At 43.5% G+C, this 23,051-nt stretch overlaps 2 protein-coding genes across 2 annotated transcripts; both read right to left on the bottom strand.

The window, feature by feature from the left end:
• Window positions 1–1,186: 1,186 nt before the first annotated feature.
• On the bottom strand, window positions 1,187–1,528 carry SARC_03179 (hypothetical protein; the record flags this gene model as incomplete). The annotated part of the gene is made up of 1 exon (XM_014303039.1): window positions 1,187–1,528. The coding sequence occupies one exon, from the start codon at window positions 1,526–1,528 to the stop codon at window positions 1,187–1,189; it is 342 nt and encodes a 113-aa protein (XP_014158514.1).
• A 5,589-nt stretch (window positions 1,529–7,117) lies between these two features.
• On the bottom strand, window positions 7,118–22,716 carry SARC_03180 (hypothetical protein). The gene is made up of 19 exons (XM_014303040.1): window positions 22,256–22,716; window positions 21,159–21,304; window positions 20,433–20,632; window positions 20,112–20,245; window positions 19,231–19,452; window positions 18,316–18,531; window positions 17,690–17,738; window positions 17,067–17,260; window positions 15,714–15,790; window positions 15,243–15,314; window positions 14,093–14,231; window positions 12,555–12,774; window positions 11,558–11,680; window positions 10,483–10,667; window positions 9,832–9,958; window positions 9,441–9,584; window positions 8,748–8,911; window positions 8,055–8,156; window positions 7,118–7,877 (listed from the first exon to the last, which is right to left on the bottom strand). Exons 1-19 carry the CDS (start codon window positions 22,574–22,576, stop codon window positions 7,791–7,793), a joined length of 2,922 nt encoding a protein of 973 aa, XP_014158515.1. The 5' UTR covers window positions 22,577–22,716; the 3' UTR covers window positions 7,118–7,790.
• Window positions 22,717–23,051: the final 335 nt, after the last annotated feature.

The raw sequence follows: 23,051 nt of genomic DNA on the forward strand, positions 1-23,051 counted from the left end.
GAACTAACTGGCACAGCAACCAAGGTGGGCGCCACTCTCGCCATGGTCATGTCCTTACGTCCCTGCGCCAAGTGGTGGACGGCCGTCAGCACTCGATTCCAATCCTACCCTTTTCTCATCAAAAACACCTCTTCCACCTTTCTCAGACACGTGACTGCTGCTGCCTAGCAATTAGCTTTATTTTTTACTATCGCACCTGAGTCTTTATTTTTTACTATCGCACCTGAGTCACGGCAAGCCATCTTGGATCTACACGCTAGCCGCCTTAGTTGGACCACTTCACACAGCAGTTCGCCACTCTCCGGCTCTCACCACTGCCATTATGCATGCTCGTGTCAATCCTGAATACGAGAAACACTGCCCCGTATATATATAGGCCAAACTACGTGCTAACGGCGTCGAACAGTTATGGCCCCGGAGAGAAACTCCACATCGACATACAGGGCCCATCCCCCCTGATCGCGATAGCAACATTCATGCCTTGAACATGACAAGCAAGGGTTCCACATTTGGCCTCCATAAAAATCTACCGAATAAGATGTCGCTGGAGCAACACTTCGGGGAGCTCCTCACTCGCATTCACCCCCATTGGAAGCCTCACACCCTCACCGCTGATGGTGACCCTGTTCTTCACAGTACCATTGTGAAGAATCATTGCACATCGCTCGGTATCCAACTCCGTGTCAACCCCCCCCCTCCCACACACACACCCCAAATGAATTCCACCGTGGAAAGACAGCATGACACCCTCAAGAATATGGTTCGCTGCCTGCTTCTCGAAGCCGGGATGTCACTGCCACTTTGGGGTGTAGCAAAAGACTTCGCCGACACACTCAGGAACCGCACACCATCCAAGAACTCCAAACTCTTTTCCCCACATCGTGTATGGTATCGTGCCCCTGAAACCTTCTTCCCACACATGCGTTTTAGGTGCGTTGTCGCCTACAAAATTTACAAATCTTCTGGCAACCCACCTCTCCACAAGTATAGCCCCCAATGGGGTTTTGGTGTCTTGCTCGGGTACACACTAAACGGAACTGATGACACATTCAAAATACAGAGTTTTTTCCACCCAGCAAATTCTACATAACCGGGACGTACAATTTTTTACTGAGGAACGACCCCAATGGTCGGCCTCCGGTAAACATGTCACCCGCAGTGCTTCACCGTCATCTTGGATCATTCCCTAGGACTGGGCTACTGCATCACACCACATCGCCATCGAAATCCTCTTTGTTCTACCCCACGGCCATCCGACTATACCGGCGCCAGTCATACCTCCACCTCCCACTCCCATTATATTTCCCCAGCCCCATTCCATTCCACCAGTACCTACCCCCATCTCTCTACCCACGGCAACGCCTCCAGTGCCTACCCCCATCCCCATGCCTACCACAATACCCCCGGCGCCTACCCCAATTCCCATAGATCCGATGCCAACCCTCCCGACTAACATCTCTCCGGTGCCTTCCCCCATGGCCCTCCCTACTACTATACTCCCACCTTCACATCCAATTCCCATCCCCATCCTCCTCAGGACGATCCTACCGACTACCCACCTCCCTAATGTCACACATGACTTCGGATTCGATTCCCATTTGGCAGCATTTTACACTCCCCCTGATACTAACGTCTACGATCCCGGTCCTGCCAATACCCCCGGCACCTACTCAAATTCCTATTGATCCGATGCCTACCCTCCCGACTAACATCTCTCCAGTGCTTTCCCCCATGGCCCTCCCTACCACTATACTCCCACCTTCACATCCAATTCCCATCCCCATCCTCCTCAGGACGCTCCTACCGACTACCCAGCTCCCTGATGTCACACGTGATTTCGGATTCGATTATCATTTGACAGCATTTTATACTCCCCCTGATACTAACGTTTACGATCCAGGTCCTTGCCGCCAATTTCGCAGATTCTGAGCCATCTGCGCTTTGTGCGCAGATCGCTTTCCTTCGCGGCGACAAGGCTCAATGCGATTCTTCTCGGACCCCCCCCCCCCCCACCCACCACCTCGTATCCGCCTCCTCAGCCGCATGGTTACTTCTCAACGCCGACTACTCGTACACGGCACACATCAGCTCACTTACAGCGTTTGCCACGTCTCTCCCACTAAAAACCCCGAGTTTGCTCTCCACGATGCTATCGACCTACTTGACGACACTGCGCTCAAGAGCATCTCTAAGGCACACGCATCCTCCGAATGGCCCTTGTGATCGACCGCGATCGACCGCGAACGCCAGGCTAGCTCTCGCAACCAACTGGCCGATGTAACCCCCTTGTCGTCTGTTCCACCTCACCTTGTCGTCTGTTCCACCTCACCTTGTCGTCTGTTCCTTTCTAAATATCTATTCACGAGGGAACACGACGAAAACGGTGACCTTGCCATTCACAAGGCTCAAATGGTCTGTTAGAGTACAATGTAGTAGACTTCAAATAAAGTGCAAATGTATATATTTATTTCTGACCTCGCATTTGGTTTTATACCTAAGGTGTTTGTGCTAGTGTTCAGCCGCTTGGGCTGGCCAGGGTAAAACCTCATATGGTCAGTATGATAAACTTTATGCAGAACACTTTAACACTTCGATGCTATTCTATTTCAACTTCAATGCAACTAAATCTCACGCTGATCACATGATGCCTTTCCGCATAGGTTGCGACTCACATAGAACCGCAGCTATTATTAATATATTGCGGTAGACAGGCTTAATCCACTCTCGGGAACCGGTTGAGAAACTTAATCTGCTCTCGGAAGTCGGTTAAGTAATAACTAAACTCTTGAGAGTAGTTTGAGCAACTTGATTAGCTCTCGGGAGTGAGCTAACTCTGATGACGCCGTCAGCCCGAGAGTAATTTAGGCCTTGTTCTCAAATTAATATATGTACAGGTGGGTCAGGCCAAGAGAACGTAAGAGTAATTTGACACTTCTTCTCAGATTGTTCTATTTATAGGAAACGGCTACCGGCTAGCCGAGAATCCCGAGAGCCGAGGTCCGAGACTGAGAGTACGTAACAGAGAATGTGATTTACTTATTGTTAGAAAATATATTCCAGTACTAATGTGTTGTGCATAAGGTTTCTCATTTTGATCATATGAGGTTTTTTACCATGGCCAACCCAAGTGGTTAACACTAGTACAAACACCATCAGTATATAACTGAGGGTGAGATCATATATAAGTTCATTCAAACACACCACTCTTTGGATACATTTGCACTTTATTTAAAGTCTACTACATTACACTAACAATTTTTAGTCCACCACATTTCACTTTAACACAGAACATATGACTATTATAGCATTGTCCATTCACCTCATGGTCTTGCGGTGGTATACGATGTTAATCATACGTAAAAACGATTACAATAATAATGTACATTACTAGATACGACGGTATTAACAATACAACAGAAAGAAAACTGCTCATCAACGCTACAGTCTTGCTATCGACGACATCATATTTTAACCACGCAGATATGCGCACAGCACTGCAAAGTAAACGACCGGAGCGTGATATGTCAAAGAAGTCGATTGCACGATACGACGCAAAATGCATGCATCCAATTGTTCTTCGGAGGTTAGTTCGATCAGCCATATTTTCTTTTCACTTCTCTCTAGAGGGTCATGCCCAATTGCAAACAGTTGGTCGAGAGATTGGGGAACAACTTGCAAAAATTGAAGACTCCACACGAACCAAAAATGGTTGTGAAAATTAGAAAAGGGAAAACGAAATTACCAAACTTATTCAAACAACTTGCCTACACGAGATTATTCAATGAATTCGAGAATACATGCTCACTCGCGACCATACTTTTTATGATATAATTATATAACAACCAAAAATTCATCAAAGTGCAACGTTTAAACACCGATTTGTGAAGTCAATTGCACGATACGACGCAAAATGCATGCATCCAATTGCATCCAATTGCGAAATATTGTTTAAAAGAAAACCAGGAATCGAAATTTCAATGTACCAACCATAGCGATCATGCAATGTTAAAGTAAGTATCTAAGAAACAAAAAAAATTAGCACACGTTCTATAGAGTTTCTGATGTTCGATTCGGTTTACCAGATTTAAGCTTGTCTTCGTAAATATAAAACCCGTTCACTTAATCGAGGACAGTTTACGCCTATCTGCTTAAATAAATACAAGCACTTGGTGACTTGGAAAAAAATAATACCAAACCCACTTTCTTACTTTAATATCAGCTACTTATGCAATCTTGACGGGTTGATTTCTTCCTTCAACAGCCACGCAGTGAATTGGCCTAATTATCGGCCCGATACTTATTGTGTAGTTTCAGTAAAGCATTGTTGGCCAGGGCAGCAAATAAAAAAATATGAACATGGATGTTTACTCCGCGTGATTGTATTCTAATATCGAACACTTCCAGTTCTTTCCAATGTGGTTTTCAAACGAGGTACAAATTATATATATCAATTGGGACAATTCTGCTGTAGCTTACATTATGCATGGAACTTTAGAAAAATAATTTTCACTGCAGCGATGCTTGTTGCTTTTACAAGCGTGTGTGTTTCATGAATAGCTCCAATTCTTACTGGCTCGCCTTCCATTGTCTTGGCTGAAAAATTGTATTGCGGCTTCGTATTTTAATTGCAGGTGGGGACTATTCGTATCAGCTAATCTTTTGCAATCGGACAGTCTTCACAATTTTTCCTCCCTAGTGTTTGGACTGATTTTTCTAGCAACAGTTATTAAATGTCTGCCTTATATTGCGCTTTAGCACTTCAATAGTTATTCAATTAAAGTGTCTGCCCTGTATATTGCGCTTTGGAACTTTACATTTTTAATTGCATGTCTATTTACGATTAGCTAAGCTTTTACAATCGTATGTTTGAACTGATTTTGTCTGCAACAGTCGCTGTAAATACGTGTTTGCTTTATATTGCGCTTTGAAATATTTTTCTTAATTACATGTGGGGACTATTTACGACCAGCTAAACTTTTGCAATCGTACTCCTGTCACAATTTTTCTACCCAATATTTGCACCGATTTTATTAGCAGTATTTATTGTATAAGTGGCTGCTTTATATTTCATTTCGTATTAAGATAGATGCCGGTTGGGGGTGTTAGTAGACTACTTATGGTACATGCGGGAACTTCTGAGGGCCTTAACCAGGATCTGTCATATTGGTGTAAATTTCAGCCACCGGATCTTGCAACATATCGATGTTACTCGATATATATGGTATTACTTGCTAATAGTACATTGAACACATCTGTTTCTCTCTAATGGTGGTTTCAAGTAAGGTACAAACTGATGTGTATATCAGTCGAGTGAATTCTAATGTAGCTTACGTTCTGCGCGGGATTTAAGAATAATAGTTTCAGCGATTCTTGTTGTCGCTTTCACAAGTATAATTCATGTTTCGTGAAGAACTCCGAATTCTTGCTGGACGTCTCTCATTGTCTCGGCTGAAAAATTACCTTATAACTTAATATTTTTTATTGCATATGGGGACTATTCATGACCAGCTAATCTTTTGCAATCGCGCTGCTTTCACAATAATATTTCTCCCTCAAGCCTGGACCGATTTTGTTAGCATCAGTTATTGTGTTCAGTGTCTGCCTTATGTGCTTTGGTATTATTATTTGCTTTCGTACTTTTGCAATCGTCCTGCTCCTACAATATTTTCTTTTTAACGTCTGGATCATTTTATCAGCGAGAGTTATTGTAGAACCAATTGTTTCTAAATACATGTGGGAAATATTTACGACCAGCTAAGCTTTTCCAATCGTACTGCTTGCACAATTTTTCTTCCTGATGTCTGGACTGAGTTTAATAGCAGCAATTATTGTGCAAATGGCAGCTATTTTATTTCGCTTGTATTAAATGGTGCCGGTTGGGTGTGTTAGTAGACTACCTGTGATACATGCAGAAACTTCTAAGGTCATTCACTCAGATCTAGCATATTAGGATAGATTTTAGTAACCGCACCTTGCGATCTCCTGTGAAACTATTTTCGAGCCGGATTCGGGATTATAGTATATAAAAGCTGCAACCTAACAGTTGTGTGTGCGATGATTACAGACTGAGTTTTCAGACCTCGTGGGTATTTCGATTTATTGCGAGCTAGACATATCGATTTGCATGATTTTCCTCAGTAATGAGTCCCAACTCTTGCCAGGCGAAGCGCCAACATGTCATGGAGCGCAATCGAGACGAATTGTCGGGTGAAAAAAAGATTATCTTGTGTCCACGGTATAAAGGGCGAATTCTAGTAAATGCAAAGTGGGTTGCGCTTTATTTTAAGCAAATTGTACTTCGATTGTCAAAATTGTATGAACGATATGAAGTTCAAGACAATGTCGCATCTGTACAATCGCGGATCCGGTGGTGCATTGCAATCTATGCCAGTCATTGCAGCTTTCATCAAGCTACTATAATATCTTCAATTTATCTCGCTTATTCAATCGCGGCTGCCGTATTGGTTGTCAGAGTCATCGTAATCCACAACACAATAGCATAATAAGGTCTCGCGCAAGTCAAACTATAGGTCTCTCTTGGATAGGTTGTGTACTCTTCGCACCTGCGAGTTTATTAACATCGGTACCACGTATGGATGTTCTACCTTCGTTCGAGTGCGGCCTTCAGCACCACTCGATGGACTTCAATATTTCCAGGCACTACATTTTTTATTCAAAGACCCCACAGACTAGTTTAAGCGGAGGGTGTGCTATCAGTGCGCCAGAATGAGGAATGCGGGGTTATCTCAATTTCCTTACTGTTCAACGCATATGAGAATGCAATGTGTTGACGAGGATTAAAAAACTTCAACAGTCCTGTGCATTCCGCCAAGCTGACCGCTTTGCCTTGATTCTTAAATTTCCAAAGAGCGATTATCCCTCATTGTCTATATAGATCTATGGAAGCCATGGTGTCTTGTAAGATTTTTCGTAGTGATTCGGATGCAACACTTGTAGCATAGAGCTTGACTATTGTGTCTATAGCCATAAGATGAAGATATATACAATAATAACTTTACATATGCAGCAAGCCTGTATTGTTCAGGCCCAAACAGACATTCCCATATATATCTAACCCAGCCTCGAGTATTGATAAACAGTATCAACACCGAGATTAGACAAATACAATCATTTTATTCTGATTTGAATTTGGCGACTATAACTCATTCGGTTCGCTTTGCATGCTGCGTGCCACTAATGGTTGTGGCTTTTAATGAGAGGCCAATCTTGTGTCACCTCAATACACCAACACGTTGAACAATCACAATTCATTATGTACTTTGCATGGCGAAGGCGTACATGAAGATACCGCGATTTACCCCCTGGACCGTACATACCATGTACGATTCTAGGCTATAGCATTAGCTTTCACTGGCCACAAACAACGATGTTCAGCGAAAATAGATAGTATGAATATGGAATATGTTGACTATCAAGTCGCGGACATATACACCTCTCCGCGTATAGTGAAGCACGTATTCTTCCCGGACCAGGGTTGCCATTCAAGCCCATTTAGACCAATTGCACAAGGCTATTTTTCCCAATCTGTGCTAAGGTTTGGCATGCACAAGTTGTATTAGTGCAAACTTGCAAAGCAGCTCCTTGAACTTTATCACAATATTGGCAACAAGGCTCATTCCTTGAGCGTGACGACAGACATTGCGCGCGTAGGCTTACTCGGGCAATCATCTGGAAGGCATATCGGGTCATTTGAACCCATGTGCAAAAGAGTTCAGCATCTACTCTGTTCCCCCATAGTAACTCGTTTGTGCAAGTTAAGTTTAGCTCACTCATGCCAGTTGCACCTGTGCTTGCGTTAGGTAGCTGGAGAGGATGCCTTGAACCTGTGGGTCTAGCCCTTGCAGCAACGCAGGCACCTGTCGAGCATGTGAAAAATTTGTTGTATATGAATAACAACGGAAACACAATATTTCGAAGGGAAGCACAATATTTCGAAGGGAAGCGTACGGAGGGACGACGACAAAAAGCTACACTCGAATAGATACAGTCGAACACAGCCTATGTGGCCAAGTGTCTAGTGACCTGAAACATACCTTCCCCGGCATCTTTGTGGACATGGTGTGTAAAGCTTTTGCCAAGTGAATACGCGCATCTACCACTGCAGCAAAGGGGTCTACTTCTGGTTTCTTGGCGAACTGCGCATATATGGTCGAGCGATATCATTCATTAGCATGGTAGCATTATAGTGAAACCTCCAAAGATTAGTTAAAGGGCGGGCCACGGAGTGTAATACTAGACTAACGAATGATGAGTGTGCTTTTCTAGCTTCATGTACGTGAATACAATTGCCACCTGCTTAGTCAGTACATCTGTGCAGTCAAACTATTAATATGTACATTTCATTTCAGATAGGATACCTGCAAATATTGTGACAGATATCAGCAATTCAAATCAACGTGATAGTAGTGCACCGGATGACGCGAGACGGATGCAATATGTCACTAACACGCTGGGCGATGCACGCAATGCCTAATCGAAAAGGTTTGCCAACAGATAGAAACGTAAAACAGTAATCATACCCCTCCATATGGCAGGTGGTAGTGTAGTATGTGATCAGATAACCGCACAGGTAAAGGCTACGGAGCATTTGGACATTCACAACAGATATATAGCCAGCGATTTCTACACCAGTAAGTTATACTACGGACCACACTGGATATAGTCTCCACACTTGTAGATAGAGCGCCAAGTAATTGGAAGCCAAACATGATCAAGCATATGCATACCGAGAGTTGCGTATGCACCGTTGCGAACTCCGATGCATGTGTGAATGAGACTTCCTCGATATCATCGTCGTCCTTCTTCTCCTTAGGCAATTCAAATAGCTTGAGGAGGGCTGTGAGCAGGCTGGCAAACGAGCTTTTATATGTGGTTATCATCGCCGGGCACTCTGCAGCGGTTGGTGTACGAGAGAATTTAGTACCAGTACCAAACTTTTAAAGCGAAGGATTTTAATGTCTTATAGCGCTCACACAACTATTCGTGAGAAGAACTTTCACCCTTGTGGTGCCTTGGTAGCGTGCATCACAGATTCGCGAGGTTTGTTATACATGTCAACAACGCTGAGTACGATGAGATTCGAATACGTTTCAATCACGAAATATTGAATTCAAATTCTTACTTCGAATAAGTTGAATTGAACGTTTTAAATTAAAATGAATTCAATGGCACGGAATTAAATTCAACTGATTTCCCATTAAATGCAATGCGATTCATTTTTTCTAACTTCCAATGCAATGTGTTCCGATGCGAAACAATGAGACACAATTCAATACAATTCCATGCGACTCAATACTAAATACGACGGAGATACTTACAGATACGCCATTTCCGAAAAAAGGATACAACTAAGTCTGCGTGTGAAAAACATACATGCACCGACACAAACCTTACAGAAGACGCACTCAACTAATACACACCTGTGAGTAATCGGATAAATCCTACAGCGCATATTTTCCGGTTGTGTGAGGTTTGTAGTTTTTGCATCGACGGCAGGTACAGTGACGTGATGACCATATTGAATAACTTTGGCTGTATTGAGTCTATCGCATTGATCACCAGATCTGCACCGGAAGCAGGAAGATTGTGTGAGATAGCTATGTGTGTGTGTCCATGCGCAGTACTTCTCGATGACTGCAACTGAAGGAAAACAGACTGGTGAGGAATCTGTAGAGCGCTCACCCAAGCGCACACAGAAACCCATTGCGAGAAAACTACACACAGATACCATCACAATATTGGGTATATATATCATATGTTTGTCACATAACACCAAAAAAAAAGTGGAGAGAATACTAATCAAGGACTTACCAGGACCATGCAGACCCATCATGAGCGTGCTGTTCACTATAATGCAGGACACCAGCTTCGGACTCTTCGCTGCCTGAAGCCTGCTGAATATGAGGTTGTATATTTGTCTCACGTGTTGTTGATATCCCTGCAATTTGAGAGTGAATGGAAGGTGTTCAGGTGCATGCATAAACGTATTGAATACGAATACAAGAAGCAATAATTCATTTCTGAGTGATAAAAGTGCGTTGTAGGCGGGTCATGTATATCAAACACCACTGCAACGGAGGAGTGTGGGGGCTTGTTCGTTATTGGTGGCTGAACGAATCGTACGGATTGGGGAAAGGAACAACCTCCTGAAGATTATATCACTGTATGAAAGACTCGCGCAGTGTTTGTAGCCCGCAACGAAGAGATCTAGATCACATCGGGTTATAACACAATGTAGAATGAACAGGCTGTGGGATCGGAGAATAAAGGGGTGGTATAGGGAGGCATAATCCAAGATATTGATATTGTCCCTGCAATCCAGCGGAATCAAGCATTCAAGTGCAGCGTGATTGCGATAAATCTGTCTGAATCCAAGCAACATCGGATTTGATACGGTAAAAGGACAGCGAGCTCATTTGAAAGAAACTATACACACATATTAACGTATACACGTCTACACACCTCGACGGGCACATGCGTGACAATAGCGTTGAGAATAGCAAAGCCGAAGTGGTCGTTCGATTTGCTGGCCAACAGCTTCTGGAAGATACCCAGCAGCGACTCAATAGTCCTCGTGTCTGTGGAGAGGGTGGCCCCCATCTTAGAGATGTACGTTTGTATGAACTTCGACAGGCCAGGTACGTTGCCTGCTCAATTGACCAGAGACAACTAAGTATGAGTGAGTGTATATGTATGTTTGTTTGTTTGACCTTCCACATTGACCAGAGATTACGTGGGTGCGAGTGAGTACATTTGTATCATATATATGCATTTTTGTATGGACTTTCATAATCTAGACACATTGGCTGCGTAATCGATTAGAGATAGCGTAAGAGTGAATAAAATCGCATCTGCTAGATGTATGTTCCTATTAACTGCGACAAGCCCAGCACGTTAGCTGCTCAACTAAACAGTGACAATGCGGATGTGAGTGAGGGAAATCTAGTGACCAATCTCAGTGATGTAGTACGCTCGTATAAGCTTCGGCAAATCAGGCACCTTGCCTACCCAATTAAATCAGGTATTCAAGTGTAACAATAAGTGACTGCATCCTAGTAGCCTAATTTGAAAATGTGTGCACGTATGAGCTTCGATGATCCAGGAGCAGCACCTGCACAGTTTACTAGCACTGGTGCAAGTATCAATGAAAGTATTCTAGCCACCCAACTAAGTCATGTATGGTTGTAAGTGTACACCTGGATGCCCCAGGCACACTGCCTGCTAGAATTGCATAGGTGTATAATAGTGCGAGTGTGAGTGAATGTTTTTCGGGAATTGTAGAGCAATACTGCAGTTCTGTCGTCCACATTCCTTGTTTCCTAAAGATTTGGCGCACAGACAATCAAACTTTCTGTAATGCAAATCATACAACGTCCTTCCTCACCCTGTAACAATGCTACAACTTCCGCACAGGTATACTTTCAGCACCGCTTGACTCAACTACAGCGCTACAATTTCCATACTAATGATTCATTTACGTACCGCTTCACATTCCCACAAAGGTAGAGTTTACGTACATTTTTTTCCGTTTACTTACCGCTTTTCTCCCACAGTACCGGTGCCATCAGGTGAGGGAACATATCCGTGTACGTCGCTGGCAGCGCGCCGAGGTTCAACTCCAGCAATTGCGACATTATTTGGAAAACATAAGGCAAGAATTCTGTGAAGGGGATTACAGCACCAAGATATAATACGTTAGTCACAATAAATAAATAAAAGTACCTAGGTACTGGGCAAAAGATCAAAGGAGGTAAGACATCTAGAGAGGATGCAGAATATAGCAACCGTTCGAACATTCCGTATCTCAAAGTCTCGCGAAGGCACAATAGGTATTACACCTTTCAATCGGATAGAGAAAACACGTTCTCTCTGCAGAAGGCACAATAGGTATTACACCTTTCAATCAGATAGAGAAAACGCGTTCTCTCTGCTGTCGGTAGCGATGCGCAACAATACAAACAGGAAGCGCTCACGTCCATTTCGGGCCAACAACACTATGGTCTTATGCAAAAGGGCACTCTGTATAGTAGTTTTCACTGAGAGCACAAGATGGAAGGAGAACGCACGCGCAAATAAAGTGTACCCGTGCATGCACACTAGCTTCCACCGATTTTTGAGACTCCAGCCTTTGCTAATATGCTGGTCTATCCCTGATAGTTACCCGAGGGTCAGCGCATTGCATTGCATTTTAGGGAAAATACGAGGACAGCATACAAGCAAGCACGATCACGCAGATCGTACCTGTCACCGCGGTGTATACTGATGCTACAGAAACACATTGTTCGTACTACCGAAGTACCATGTGCGTGAGATTTACAGGCTAGCTCAGTGTATTCTCAATGAGCAAAGCAAGTAATGTGCCCCCGCCCACTAGAACAGGAGATCGTATGGGACAGGCGGGGCAGCAAAATGTTGTCTCAAACCCAATACTACTTTTTTTGCGTCACAACACCAATTCAGGTGCCGCACAGGTCAACCCAATACTCCTTTCTGCATCACAACACCAATTCAGGTGCCACACAGGTCATACATACCTAAAACCTCTTTCTGCAATATCACCACGAAGCGAGGCAGCAGATAGGTTTCAAACGCAACCACAAGACTGGGATCAGTGCTGTTGCAGCAGAACCGCACAGCGGCACTGATAGACTCGAATAGGTAATGGTTGAAATCGGGTTTGGTGGGGTTCGCCGAGACCTCTTCCAGTTTCTTTATCAAGCGATCCATGATGGATTCTAAATAGGGGAAGATATCCTACAGATGAGGGGTACACAAGGATAAATTGGGTTTAAGCAATGGGAAAACATTCTGCTGGAGAGAAGTGGGGTGGATTGGTACAGATTGCGTATTTCGCGTGCCAATACCCAATTGTGAACACATTCGATTGTGAACAGTATAAAAAGTTGGAAGCATAACGACTGAACTATACAATATGAGCATAAATACAAGTACTGTATTGGGCAATCTTAGGCTGACTGCACTTTGCAATATGAGCATACATTCAAGTACTGCACTTTACAATATGAGCATACATTCAAGTACTGCACCTTACAATATGAGCATACATTCAAGTACTGCACTTTACAATATGAGCATACATTCAAGTACTGCACTTTACAATATGAGCATACATTCAAGTACTGCACTTTACAATATGAGCATACATTCAAGTACTGCACTTTACAATATGAGCATATATTCAAGTACTGCACTTTACAATACGAGCATACATTCAAGTACTGCACTTTACAATATGAGCATACATTCAAGTACTGCACTTTACAATACGAGCATACATTCAAGTACTGCACTTTACAATATGAGCATACATTTAAGTACTGCACTTTACAATATGCGCATACATTCAAGTACTGCATTGAGCGATCTTAGGCTGCGCTATACGGAAAATCTTGTGTTCAACGCACGGCGCCACAGAACCAGCAAAGATAATATCACTGTCTCTACGGAGATACACCAGTGGATCCGACACAATTGACTCTGTCTCTACTTCCAATGTGACTGTGACCCTCAAAACGATAGCCCCCGCTATTGACGCACCCGCACCAGCGCTAAATAACCCACGACGACAGACTGGTACAAAAACCTCCAGACGACTAAAAAAGAAGGTGCGCCGTCATATCTGCCAATGGCGCCGTGCAACCCCCGCCACTTAAGATCCTCAAATCAGATACAATCCCTCGGTGGTGGACATCTGCGATCCATGCACATGTGCACGGGATACCGCCACAAACAATACACGCACATCTCATACCTCCCATGCCAGATATAGCAGCCGTATTGTAATGACTCACCGAGATATCTATCAAGCATTGATGTACACTACACACGCTTAAGCGACCCTCCCCCCAAATTCCTGTTCACAGTTTTCAGTCACCTGACGGTTTCTAGCAGTGATCTCTGGCACAGTTCGTCATAAACCACGCACACGTGAACGTGCCGCCACAACACATGGATCCACCCACGTCCACGATGATATATACTGTCACACAAGTGCATGCAAGAGTACCCACGCGCATGTGTACGTAGAACTACACCCCACACACCCACACACCTCCTTGCCCACGTTTATCAGGCGCATGGTGGTTTTCATCAGGTAAGGATTGAGACTCGCCTGCCCTCCCTTAGCAATCGCTGCGAACACATTGTTGATCGCTTGCGACAGGAAGGGCTTGATATCCTGCCGCGTAATGCTACCAACGCGTCAGGGTGTAGCAAACGATATGACAGTTAGTAGGATCCAGTGAAGACCAGGTAATAATGGAGCAGGGTCTGCATGCAAGTGGACTGCTACCAACACAAGAGGTTTGATCACTTGCCACCAGTCAGACTCGGTATCCTGCCGTGTCATGATATATACGCGTTAAGATGCATTGGATGAGGGTATATGAACGTCTACAATGAATTGATTAACAAAGGGGCCAGAATTTATAGTGATTGGTCGAAAGGGGATTAAAGTGCCGTGCAGGTGCCGGAGGGTTCAAGATGTATTGATTATTGGTGGGGCCTCCACATAATTGGCGCGCAGAGGATATATGGAGTGCAGCGTGCATCATGTTGAGAATTTGTTCACAAACCACATAGTTGTCAGAGGGTCATACCACACATACTGACACAGCATGTGTGAGGTTTGAAATGTGGGAATAAGCGCTTCAGAGTACAAATACAACGTACAAGGCCCTCATAGGAAGAATTACAACAACTGGATATCCCCATGCATCGTTTTCAAAACATGTGAAATAGTTGTACGAAATATGGACGGCCGCTGTGTGTAGAAGCATAGTACTTCTTATCGGATTCACCGCACACAAACAGAACCATAAATTCTGACAACACCTGAGATTATAATATACATAGCAATATATTCAGGCATGCAACGATAAATGTTTAGGCTTTGCACAAACGCAACTGAAAAATCTTCAAATTGCCATTAGCTCTGACACGAGGTAGTAAAGGTAAATCATTACGAATAGGACATGTATGGCCAGGGAAACGTCGCAAGGGTCCAAAATAGAAACAAGGGCAGGACATACTCAGAAAGGTTATAAGTACAACAAGCATCAATGGAATGACAATGCCGATAACTCTTGTACGCGCCACGAGCACGAGTACAATGGATACGGTACAAGTAGGAAGTGAACAGCACACACATACAACATACACGTTATATACATGACCACCTACGACACACATATACAACATACACAGCCTGGGACACGCCCGTTGGGGAGACTTCCTTCATCATCAGCAGCCGTTCCACACCGTTGGCGGCATAGCTGTTTGAAACACAATGAGAATAGAGAATTAGCCACATGCAATGGTATTCCAATGGGCCTGAACGTCCTTGTACATACAACTGAGTACTATGGGACGTGGCAGACACTTGGGCGTGAGGGATATCACTCGGTGATATCTGCGAGCGAGAGACAATCCAATGCAATCTCATGAATGCAGGAGAACTACACGTTGACATACGCACGATACCGGATTCGCAAATAAACGAACAATACGATATCTGCAGACTTGGTGTATACATCTCCGACACCCGCGCTTGTGATAAGTACCGACAACAGGCAGAGGCTGCGAGTGTTCAACGCGTGTAGTGGGCTGTGGTTCATGCACTCATACCTACTTTACAGACAGTTCACGTCGTATGCAGTAGAATCACAACATACCTGCTTAGGACAACGCTGCTTGACAGTATGTGGGCGACCAAAAGCGGCAGGGCCTCTATCAGCACTTGTTTACCCAGCTGTCGGAAGAAGCAAGGTGCATAAACACGATTTAGCAACTGAGCCATGGCAGATTAAATACTAATCGATGGCATGGTACGAGATACGCAATGTCCAAAATAAGGAGAACGCGATGCCAAACCACGTGACAAGAGTCATCCGAAGTGTGATGACAGAAGCTACGCCCGAGCAATAGGAATACAGCGCACATGTCCAAAAGTCGCCAAAATATTCCTAAATGCTCAGATGTTGTGATAGGTCCAAATATATACGACTTTTTATTATACGACACATCGCCTCATAATAGTTGCACAATGTGACACATATGGTCACACAATACGACACATATGGTCACACAATACGACACATATGGTCACACAATACGACACATATGGTTTCACAATGCGACACATATGGTTTCACAATGCGACACATATGGTTTCACAATGCGACACATATGGTCACACAATATGACACATATGGTCATACAATACGACACACATGGTCACACAATACGACACATATGGTCACACAATACGACACATATGGTAACACAATACGACACATACGGTCACACAATACGACACATACGGTCACACAATACGACACATACGGTCACACAATGCGACACATATGTCACACAATACGACACATATGGTCTCACGATACGACACATATGGTCACACAATACGACACATACGGTCACACAATACGACACATACGGTCACACAATGCGACATATATGTCTCACAATACGACAAATATGGTCTCACGATACGACACATATGGTCACAATGCGATACATATGGTCACACAATACGACACATATGGTCTCACAATGTGACACATATGGTCTCACAATGCGACATATATGGTCACAAAATACGACACACATGGTCACACAATACGACACATATGGTCTCACAATGCGACACATATGGTCTCACAATACAACACATATGGTCACACAATACGACACATGGTTTCACAATACGACACATATGGTCACACAATACGACACATATGGTCTCACAATACATATGGTCACACAATTACAAGCAATGCTAACAACAACCACTAATTGAGCCATGAGTATGAGCTACTGTAACACCATTAGAAGTTGCACTGATGAACCTAATTTCTTAAACGTGTAATAAGCGATATACATTTGTTGATCATGCAAACCAACTCTATAGCATGCCGTCCGGAGTAGACTCACACTCGTACAACACTACTACTACAATCAGACAGTGCTACTGCCGTAAGCTTCGAAGTCGTGCCATGGGACGAACGTACCTGATTCCTGAAGGTGGTGACGTACTTGACACAGTCACTCTTGATCACCGGTCTTTCGTCGATGTTCTGTATCCTTAGTTCGTCGATGATGGTGTTCTTGTAGAAGTCCAGCAACGGAATGAATTCGTTAACCTTGGTGGCCCCTGCTCGCGCCAGTGTGCTCGTTACTGACAGCGAGGTCACCAGATAAATCGCTGAGCAGTTGATAGATAAATAGAAAATATACCACATGACATATATTAGATTGCTATTTGCATTGGCAATATACACGCTGTGGATACAGCAAGGTCACCAGACACACTGGCTAGTATCGCAAAAAAGAAAAAAAAGAATAGAGAATACACCACAGTAGATATACTTGGAAATATGGAAATATGTGTGTGTTGAATACAGCGAGGCAACCAGACACGTCGCTGAGCACTGTAGGATTTTCTTAATAAAATAGATCTTAAGGAATATGTCTGAATGTTGTTGGATATATGCGCATATTGAGTGACCAACCTAGAGTTTTCTATACAATTGTCCATAGACTGGCCAGATATATGACTGACAAGGAGAGCAACTTAGATGCAAACGAGTCACCAACATGCATATGCGGTCAAGCGGGAAACGTGGTCACCTACCAGCATCCTTTGACTTCCAGTTGTTGACAGGATCTTTCGCATATTCAGCCTGACATAGGAAAAAAAGGTGCGATACATAACTCAGCTTCCATCCCAGAAAGTGAGGGACTTGCCACTGTCGACTGAAATCCATAATATGATATAAAGACTGCATTCCGAGATCGACTGCAATTTTTCTTCTTTGGCATACAACGTGAGAAATTTGCCGCTCTTTTCCGCGCGTTATTGAGTGGTCAATAAACCATATTCCATGTTACATTCTATACGTATTTGATCATTCGTTACGCTATACCGCGCACATGTGCTGTTTCCTTTTCGCATCAAAATCGCACATGCACACACTCCACCTCTCTTATATACGACTCACACCGACACGCGAAAAGAGACTTTCGGTAACTTGATTAATAATCCAATAGAAACACATCACGGGAGAGTAAATTACAGCAACGGTAGCAACTCGACATGCGAAATGTGACTGATCTTCCCGTTCGTTAATCGTATTGTTGTCTCAATACCTACAATCATCCTCTCTCTCACACATAAGGTATATATATATATATATACACACACACACACACATATATATATGCATGTGTGAGTATATGATCCTATAGTATAGAACTTACCAGCATCACCTCAACGTATGACGAGAATATAGCCGTCACTTGCTGTTCAAAGTGTTGTCTCAGCGCCTTTACCAGATCACACGCAGCTCGGCGCCGTGTCTCGGTGTCGCTGCCTTCGATGTCTTGGCCAATGTACTCCTGAGGATCGTCTTCGAAGGCCTCCACATCCGATTCGCGCAGCTGCATGTTGGGTATCACAATCTTCTCGCAAATGGTCTGTGGTGCGGAGAAATGGAGTGGATAAGCTGTGTGCGCCCAGAGCATCTCTAAACCGAGTGGCTGGTAGACGCCGCAATTGGTTGAATCGAAGTCTTGCTGTATTATAGCCAGCAGTGAAATGATTGAAGCCATATGCTCACTCCGGCGAACGCACGACGCAAACAGTGGAAATATTCAAAGCATACACATACGCGAACTACACGAACGATTAGAAGATTATATCCAATAGGTATACAAGGATGAATACAATGCGTACGATCTTCCATAGGTATGAATTACGTCTGATGATATACACCTATGCATAAGGCATACTCGCAGGATAAATATATATACGCATGAGCAACTCAACTGAATTTAAAAGTGGCTAGCATGAAGTTTAACCCTATACATATGAAAAAAATCCAATGTGTAGGTAAATACATGAACTACGTAGAAAATACGCATGTCTGCATAAACGTTTACTCACTGGCGCGTGTCCACACATATGCGAAACCCTAAATACATATACAAACAGATTCGTTTCTAGAATGAGTATGTATGCTTTATGTACTATCGGACATATTCACACCTACACCTTTTCTTACGTAAGCGAACGCACGTGACAACGTATAGAAAAAAAGTCCAATATGTATATGTGTCTACCCAGTAGTCACCTACAATCGTACATATATATATATACAAACACCCCCTGCTTACTTTGAGCGTGGCGGGATCGCCAAACATGCTGCTAGTCCCCGGTCGCTTAGCAACCGCCGACAGGAATGCCAAGCCTCCAGACACCAGGTAATCGTTTTTGATCTCACCGCTGGTTGTACATAGAAGGTTCCAAATGTCCTCCACAAAAACGGGAAGGTGCTTTCTGAATGGCACATCTTCTTCATCGTACTTGCCAGCGTACAGCGCCACATTGTCACAGGCCTGGGCGAGAAGTACAGTGCACTAATGTTATTACAAGAGTAGTAGGTAAACATTGTACTTCTACGCGATGAATACTTGGCTGGGGTTACATACGGGGTGTTGGTGAGTATCATATTGCATACCCAGTGCGCCGCGAACACGTGCTAAAGTATATTCTCACTCGAACTAAAATTTACAGCCAACAGTTTGCCCTTCTACGCCATGGTGTAATCGCAGTACACTGTTCGTACAGGTAGGTATAACAGGCAAAGCTACTCTGAAAGTTTGTGATTAATGCTGGTACGATACTAGTAGCATGTAATGTCGGTCACAACCCCACTGCTCCTGAAAACTCTCAGAATGCAACAAGTAATAAACGATTGTAGGGCACAAAAGTTGCTTTAAGTACTTGTTGCATCTGAACAATCAAAACACCTATGTGTGTGCATGCGGTCGTACTTCTATCCGTATTGACCTTCCGAATGACCTCGCTCCATCAATGTAACACACACACACACACACACATATATATATATACAGGTCCAAGCACTAGAATTGGTTTATATATCCTAATTCCAAATTAAAGACTTCATTCATACCACACACACCAACTGCCTCCCAATATCCAGTAAAGAGAATGTCAATACACTCGTCGAAATGATATCTCAAAAAGCACACACCTTTGCCATAGTCTTCTCCAGGGGTCCAGGGCGGTCGTCGCTGTCACTGCGCACGAGGGGATTGTCATACACAAGCAGAGTGTGGTGGATCAGCATCCACTGATCCATGTTGTCTTCGAAGAATTCGGGTAAATCTGGGCGAGTTCCGGTAATTGGGCTTAGTATATGTCACTGCTCTACATCAATGTTCTGCCGAGGTTAACAGATACAGGACGACACCAGTTCGACGTGGCCCACTATATACACATATAATTGAGCTGAAAGCCTTCTCACCCGCAACAAACACACACAGAAAATCATATCCATTCGTACGTGATTTACCTTGATAATTCAGACTGTAGAATATATCCAGAGCCGAGTGCAGCAAGGAGAAGACAGTCGTGAGGGTGTCGCGATTGCTGGCGTTCTGGGGGAGGATGCTGATCATCTTCGCTGTGATATCGGTGAGCGGCTGCGCAAACTGCTTCAGCGCAATATTGATCTCTGTCCACAGTTCATCGCTCTTGAACTCGTATGTGTACCTGTGGTTGTGGAAGTGCGCAGGACTTTGAGTATGCAAGGACTTGGGGAACCAGGTAGTGTGCAGATGTATTGATGGGGTATGTGCGATTACACGACAGTGAATTTGAACCCGGCAACCTGCACGAGGCGTTTAAGAACACATAAGTCAACATATATAGGTAGTGGATTGACAGATTGAACACAAAGTAGACATAGATACGTAGTGGATTGCCAGATTGAACACATTAGTAGACATAGATACGTAGTGGATTGCTCAGATTGAACACATAAGTAGACATAGATACGTAGGGGGTTGCTCAGGCTGTGTGCAGGAGCGAGAGAGGTGTGAAGTTCGATTGATGAGGACTCGATGGTTCGACAACTCATACAAACTTTGCTCGTGGCCATGCATGCGATGGTGCTCGGATGCGTTTTTGCAGGTATTTCTGTGTACGTAATCGTACTATCCACGAATATGGCGGCAGCTATACAAAACGTATGATACGCTGTGCGCGCATTTCAGCAAGGCACCAGTGTATGCCATACCTGTTGAACAGACTGCTGGCTGTGCGAAGCACCCCGTTAATAACACTGACATCGTTGTTGTCGAGTTTAGCCACAAGTGAAGGCAACAGCTCAGGCCAAGCGTCCGGGAAGTCGTGCTTGCCGATCAGACTCACAGCTTCACTCAGCTGTACGTTGAAAAAAATGAGACAGCACCGTAGGTAAGAATATTGCAAAGTATTGAAAATTGCTTCTGAGCATACATTCAACTTCTTTCTCACTGAACGTTGCGGAAACCCGAAGGTATAGTAAAACATTATGGACAGCAACTGGGTGATGGGAAGAGTGCACATATCTGAACAATATGCACATTCCACGTAAGTGGCCGAGTATAAATTGGCTCTTCAATTGAGAGCCCATGCACAAAAAAAATTTATGGCGAAGTGGCGCATATCTGAACATAATTGAAAGTGATCATATGGTGCGAAATACTGCGAGGTTCCTCAAAACTGCACTATCGACTTTAAGCCCAGTACCTATCCAGCACCTTACAGTGTGAGCTCGATCGATGACTACATCCATGCGAATCGGAAGTGCCACTGTCCGGTACACAGTTGGCTGACGACCGATGTGCAAGAGTTTCAAATCTGAGCGTCCATGCAACGGCATACCGCTCGCTCGCACGCGTCCACGCATACACGCCCGCACACACACACACACACACAATATATATATATACACACACACATATATACATACATACATATATATATACACACACACACACACACACTATATATATATATATATATATATACTATATATATACTATATACTATACAACACACACACACACACACACACACACACACACACATATATATATATATATAGAAATATAAATAAATAAATATGAAAATTAAGCTCTTAAATCCACAACCTTGTATCCCTTTAAACATGTATTTACAGAGATGACAGTTGTAAATCCTTTCCTAGCGTCAGTCCAGTGATTCTTCAAAATTTCATGAAATGTGTCCCCTTGCATATCTAAAGTGATATTGTAAACTATATCATAACAGATATGCAACCAAAAGTAGTCCTGGATATAAATTGCACTAGTACCACTGTTGATTACTTACCTGAGCCTGTAGCTGGGAAGGCATTTTTAACATCAAATCAACAATATGCGTCTTAATCGTCAGCCTGTCTTGGTCTGCGATTTTGTTCACCTGGCCATCAATCTCCCAATTCTTTTTGATGAAGTTTTTAAATGTTACCGCAGCGGCAACTCTAAGGTGCAGCTCGTGTGTATCCTCACTAACTATTTTTAGTAGTAGTAATGAATAGTTCTGACTCTTAGAGGCTTGCTCGATTGTCTGCTCGGCCACAACCCGCACATTCTGGTCCGGAGAGAGCGTATTTTGCAGCTGCAGCTTCAAATTGGCGATTGAAGCAGCCATGTTGACTCTGCGTGGAAAGATATGCTCGCAAAAATGTATGGATGTATGATATATGCAAATATGTCAGCAATATCTTGTTTGCTAATCAACGTCCACAAACAGTCCCTATTTATATGACAACTATAACTATTCAAAACAAGCTGAATGTGCACTTACAAATATAGTCGCGCACAGTACAACAAGGCAAACAAAATACAAATATTTTTATATTTTAGAATGCGGATCGCTCATCGCTCTCGTGATCGTGGTATATGACTCATGAGAGAGGACTTTATTGCCGCCTTTTTTCTTCTTCTGGTGGATTACGTGTGCTGGGTCTTGGGTTTGTTTCTAAATGTCTTCTTTTTTCAGGGGGCTATGGTACTTTGTTGATTATTCAGTAGGCTATGGTACTACTGTACACACTTCTCCCTCTAGAGAGAGGAGTAGAGTATATATCTATTGTTCAATGTATTTAGAAGGGCTACGTATATTA

The sequence above is a fragment of the Sphaeroforma arctica genome (assembly GCF_001186125.1).
Source record: "Sphaeroforma arctica JP610 unplaced genomic scaffold supercont1.156, whole genome shotgun sequence".
Classification (NCBI taxonomy): domain Eukaryota; class Ichthyosporea; order Ichthyophonida; genus Sphaeroforma; species Sphaeroforma arctica.

Coding starts and splice junctions, on each gene's coding strand:
- SARC_03180 (XM_014303040.1), bottom strand. CDS start 22,576: ATGGCTGCTTCAATCGCCAATTTGAAGCTGCAGCTGCAAAATACGCTC. Junction 19,453..20,111: donor TGGAGAAGACTATGGCAAAG/GTGTGTGCTTTT, acceptor CTTCTCGCCCAG/GCCTGTGACAATGTGGCGCT. Junction 18,532..19,230: donor GCGATCCCGCCACGCTCAAA/GTAAGCAGGGGG, acceptor TCCGCACCACAG/ACCATTTGCGAGAAGATTGT.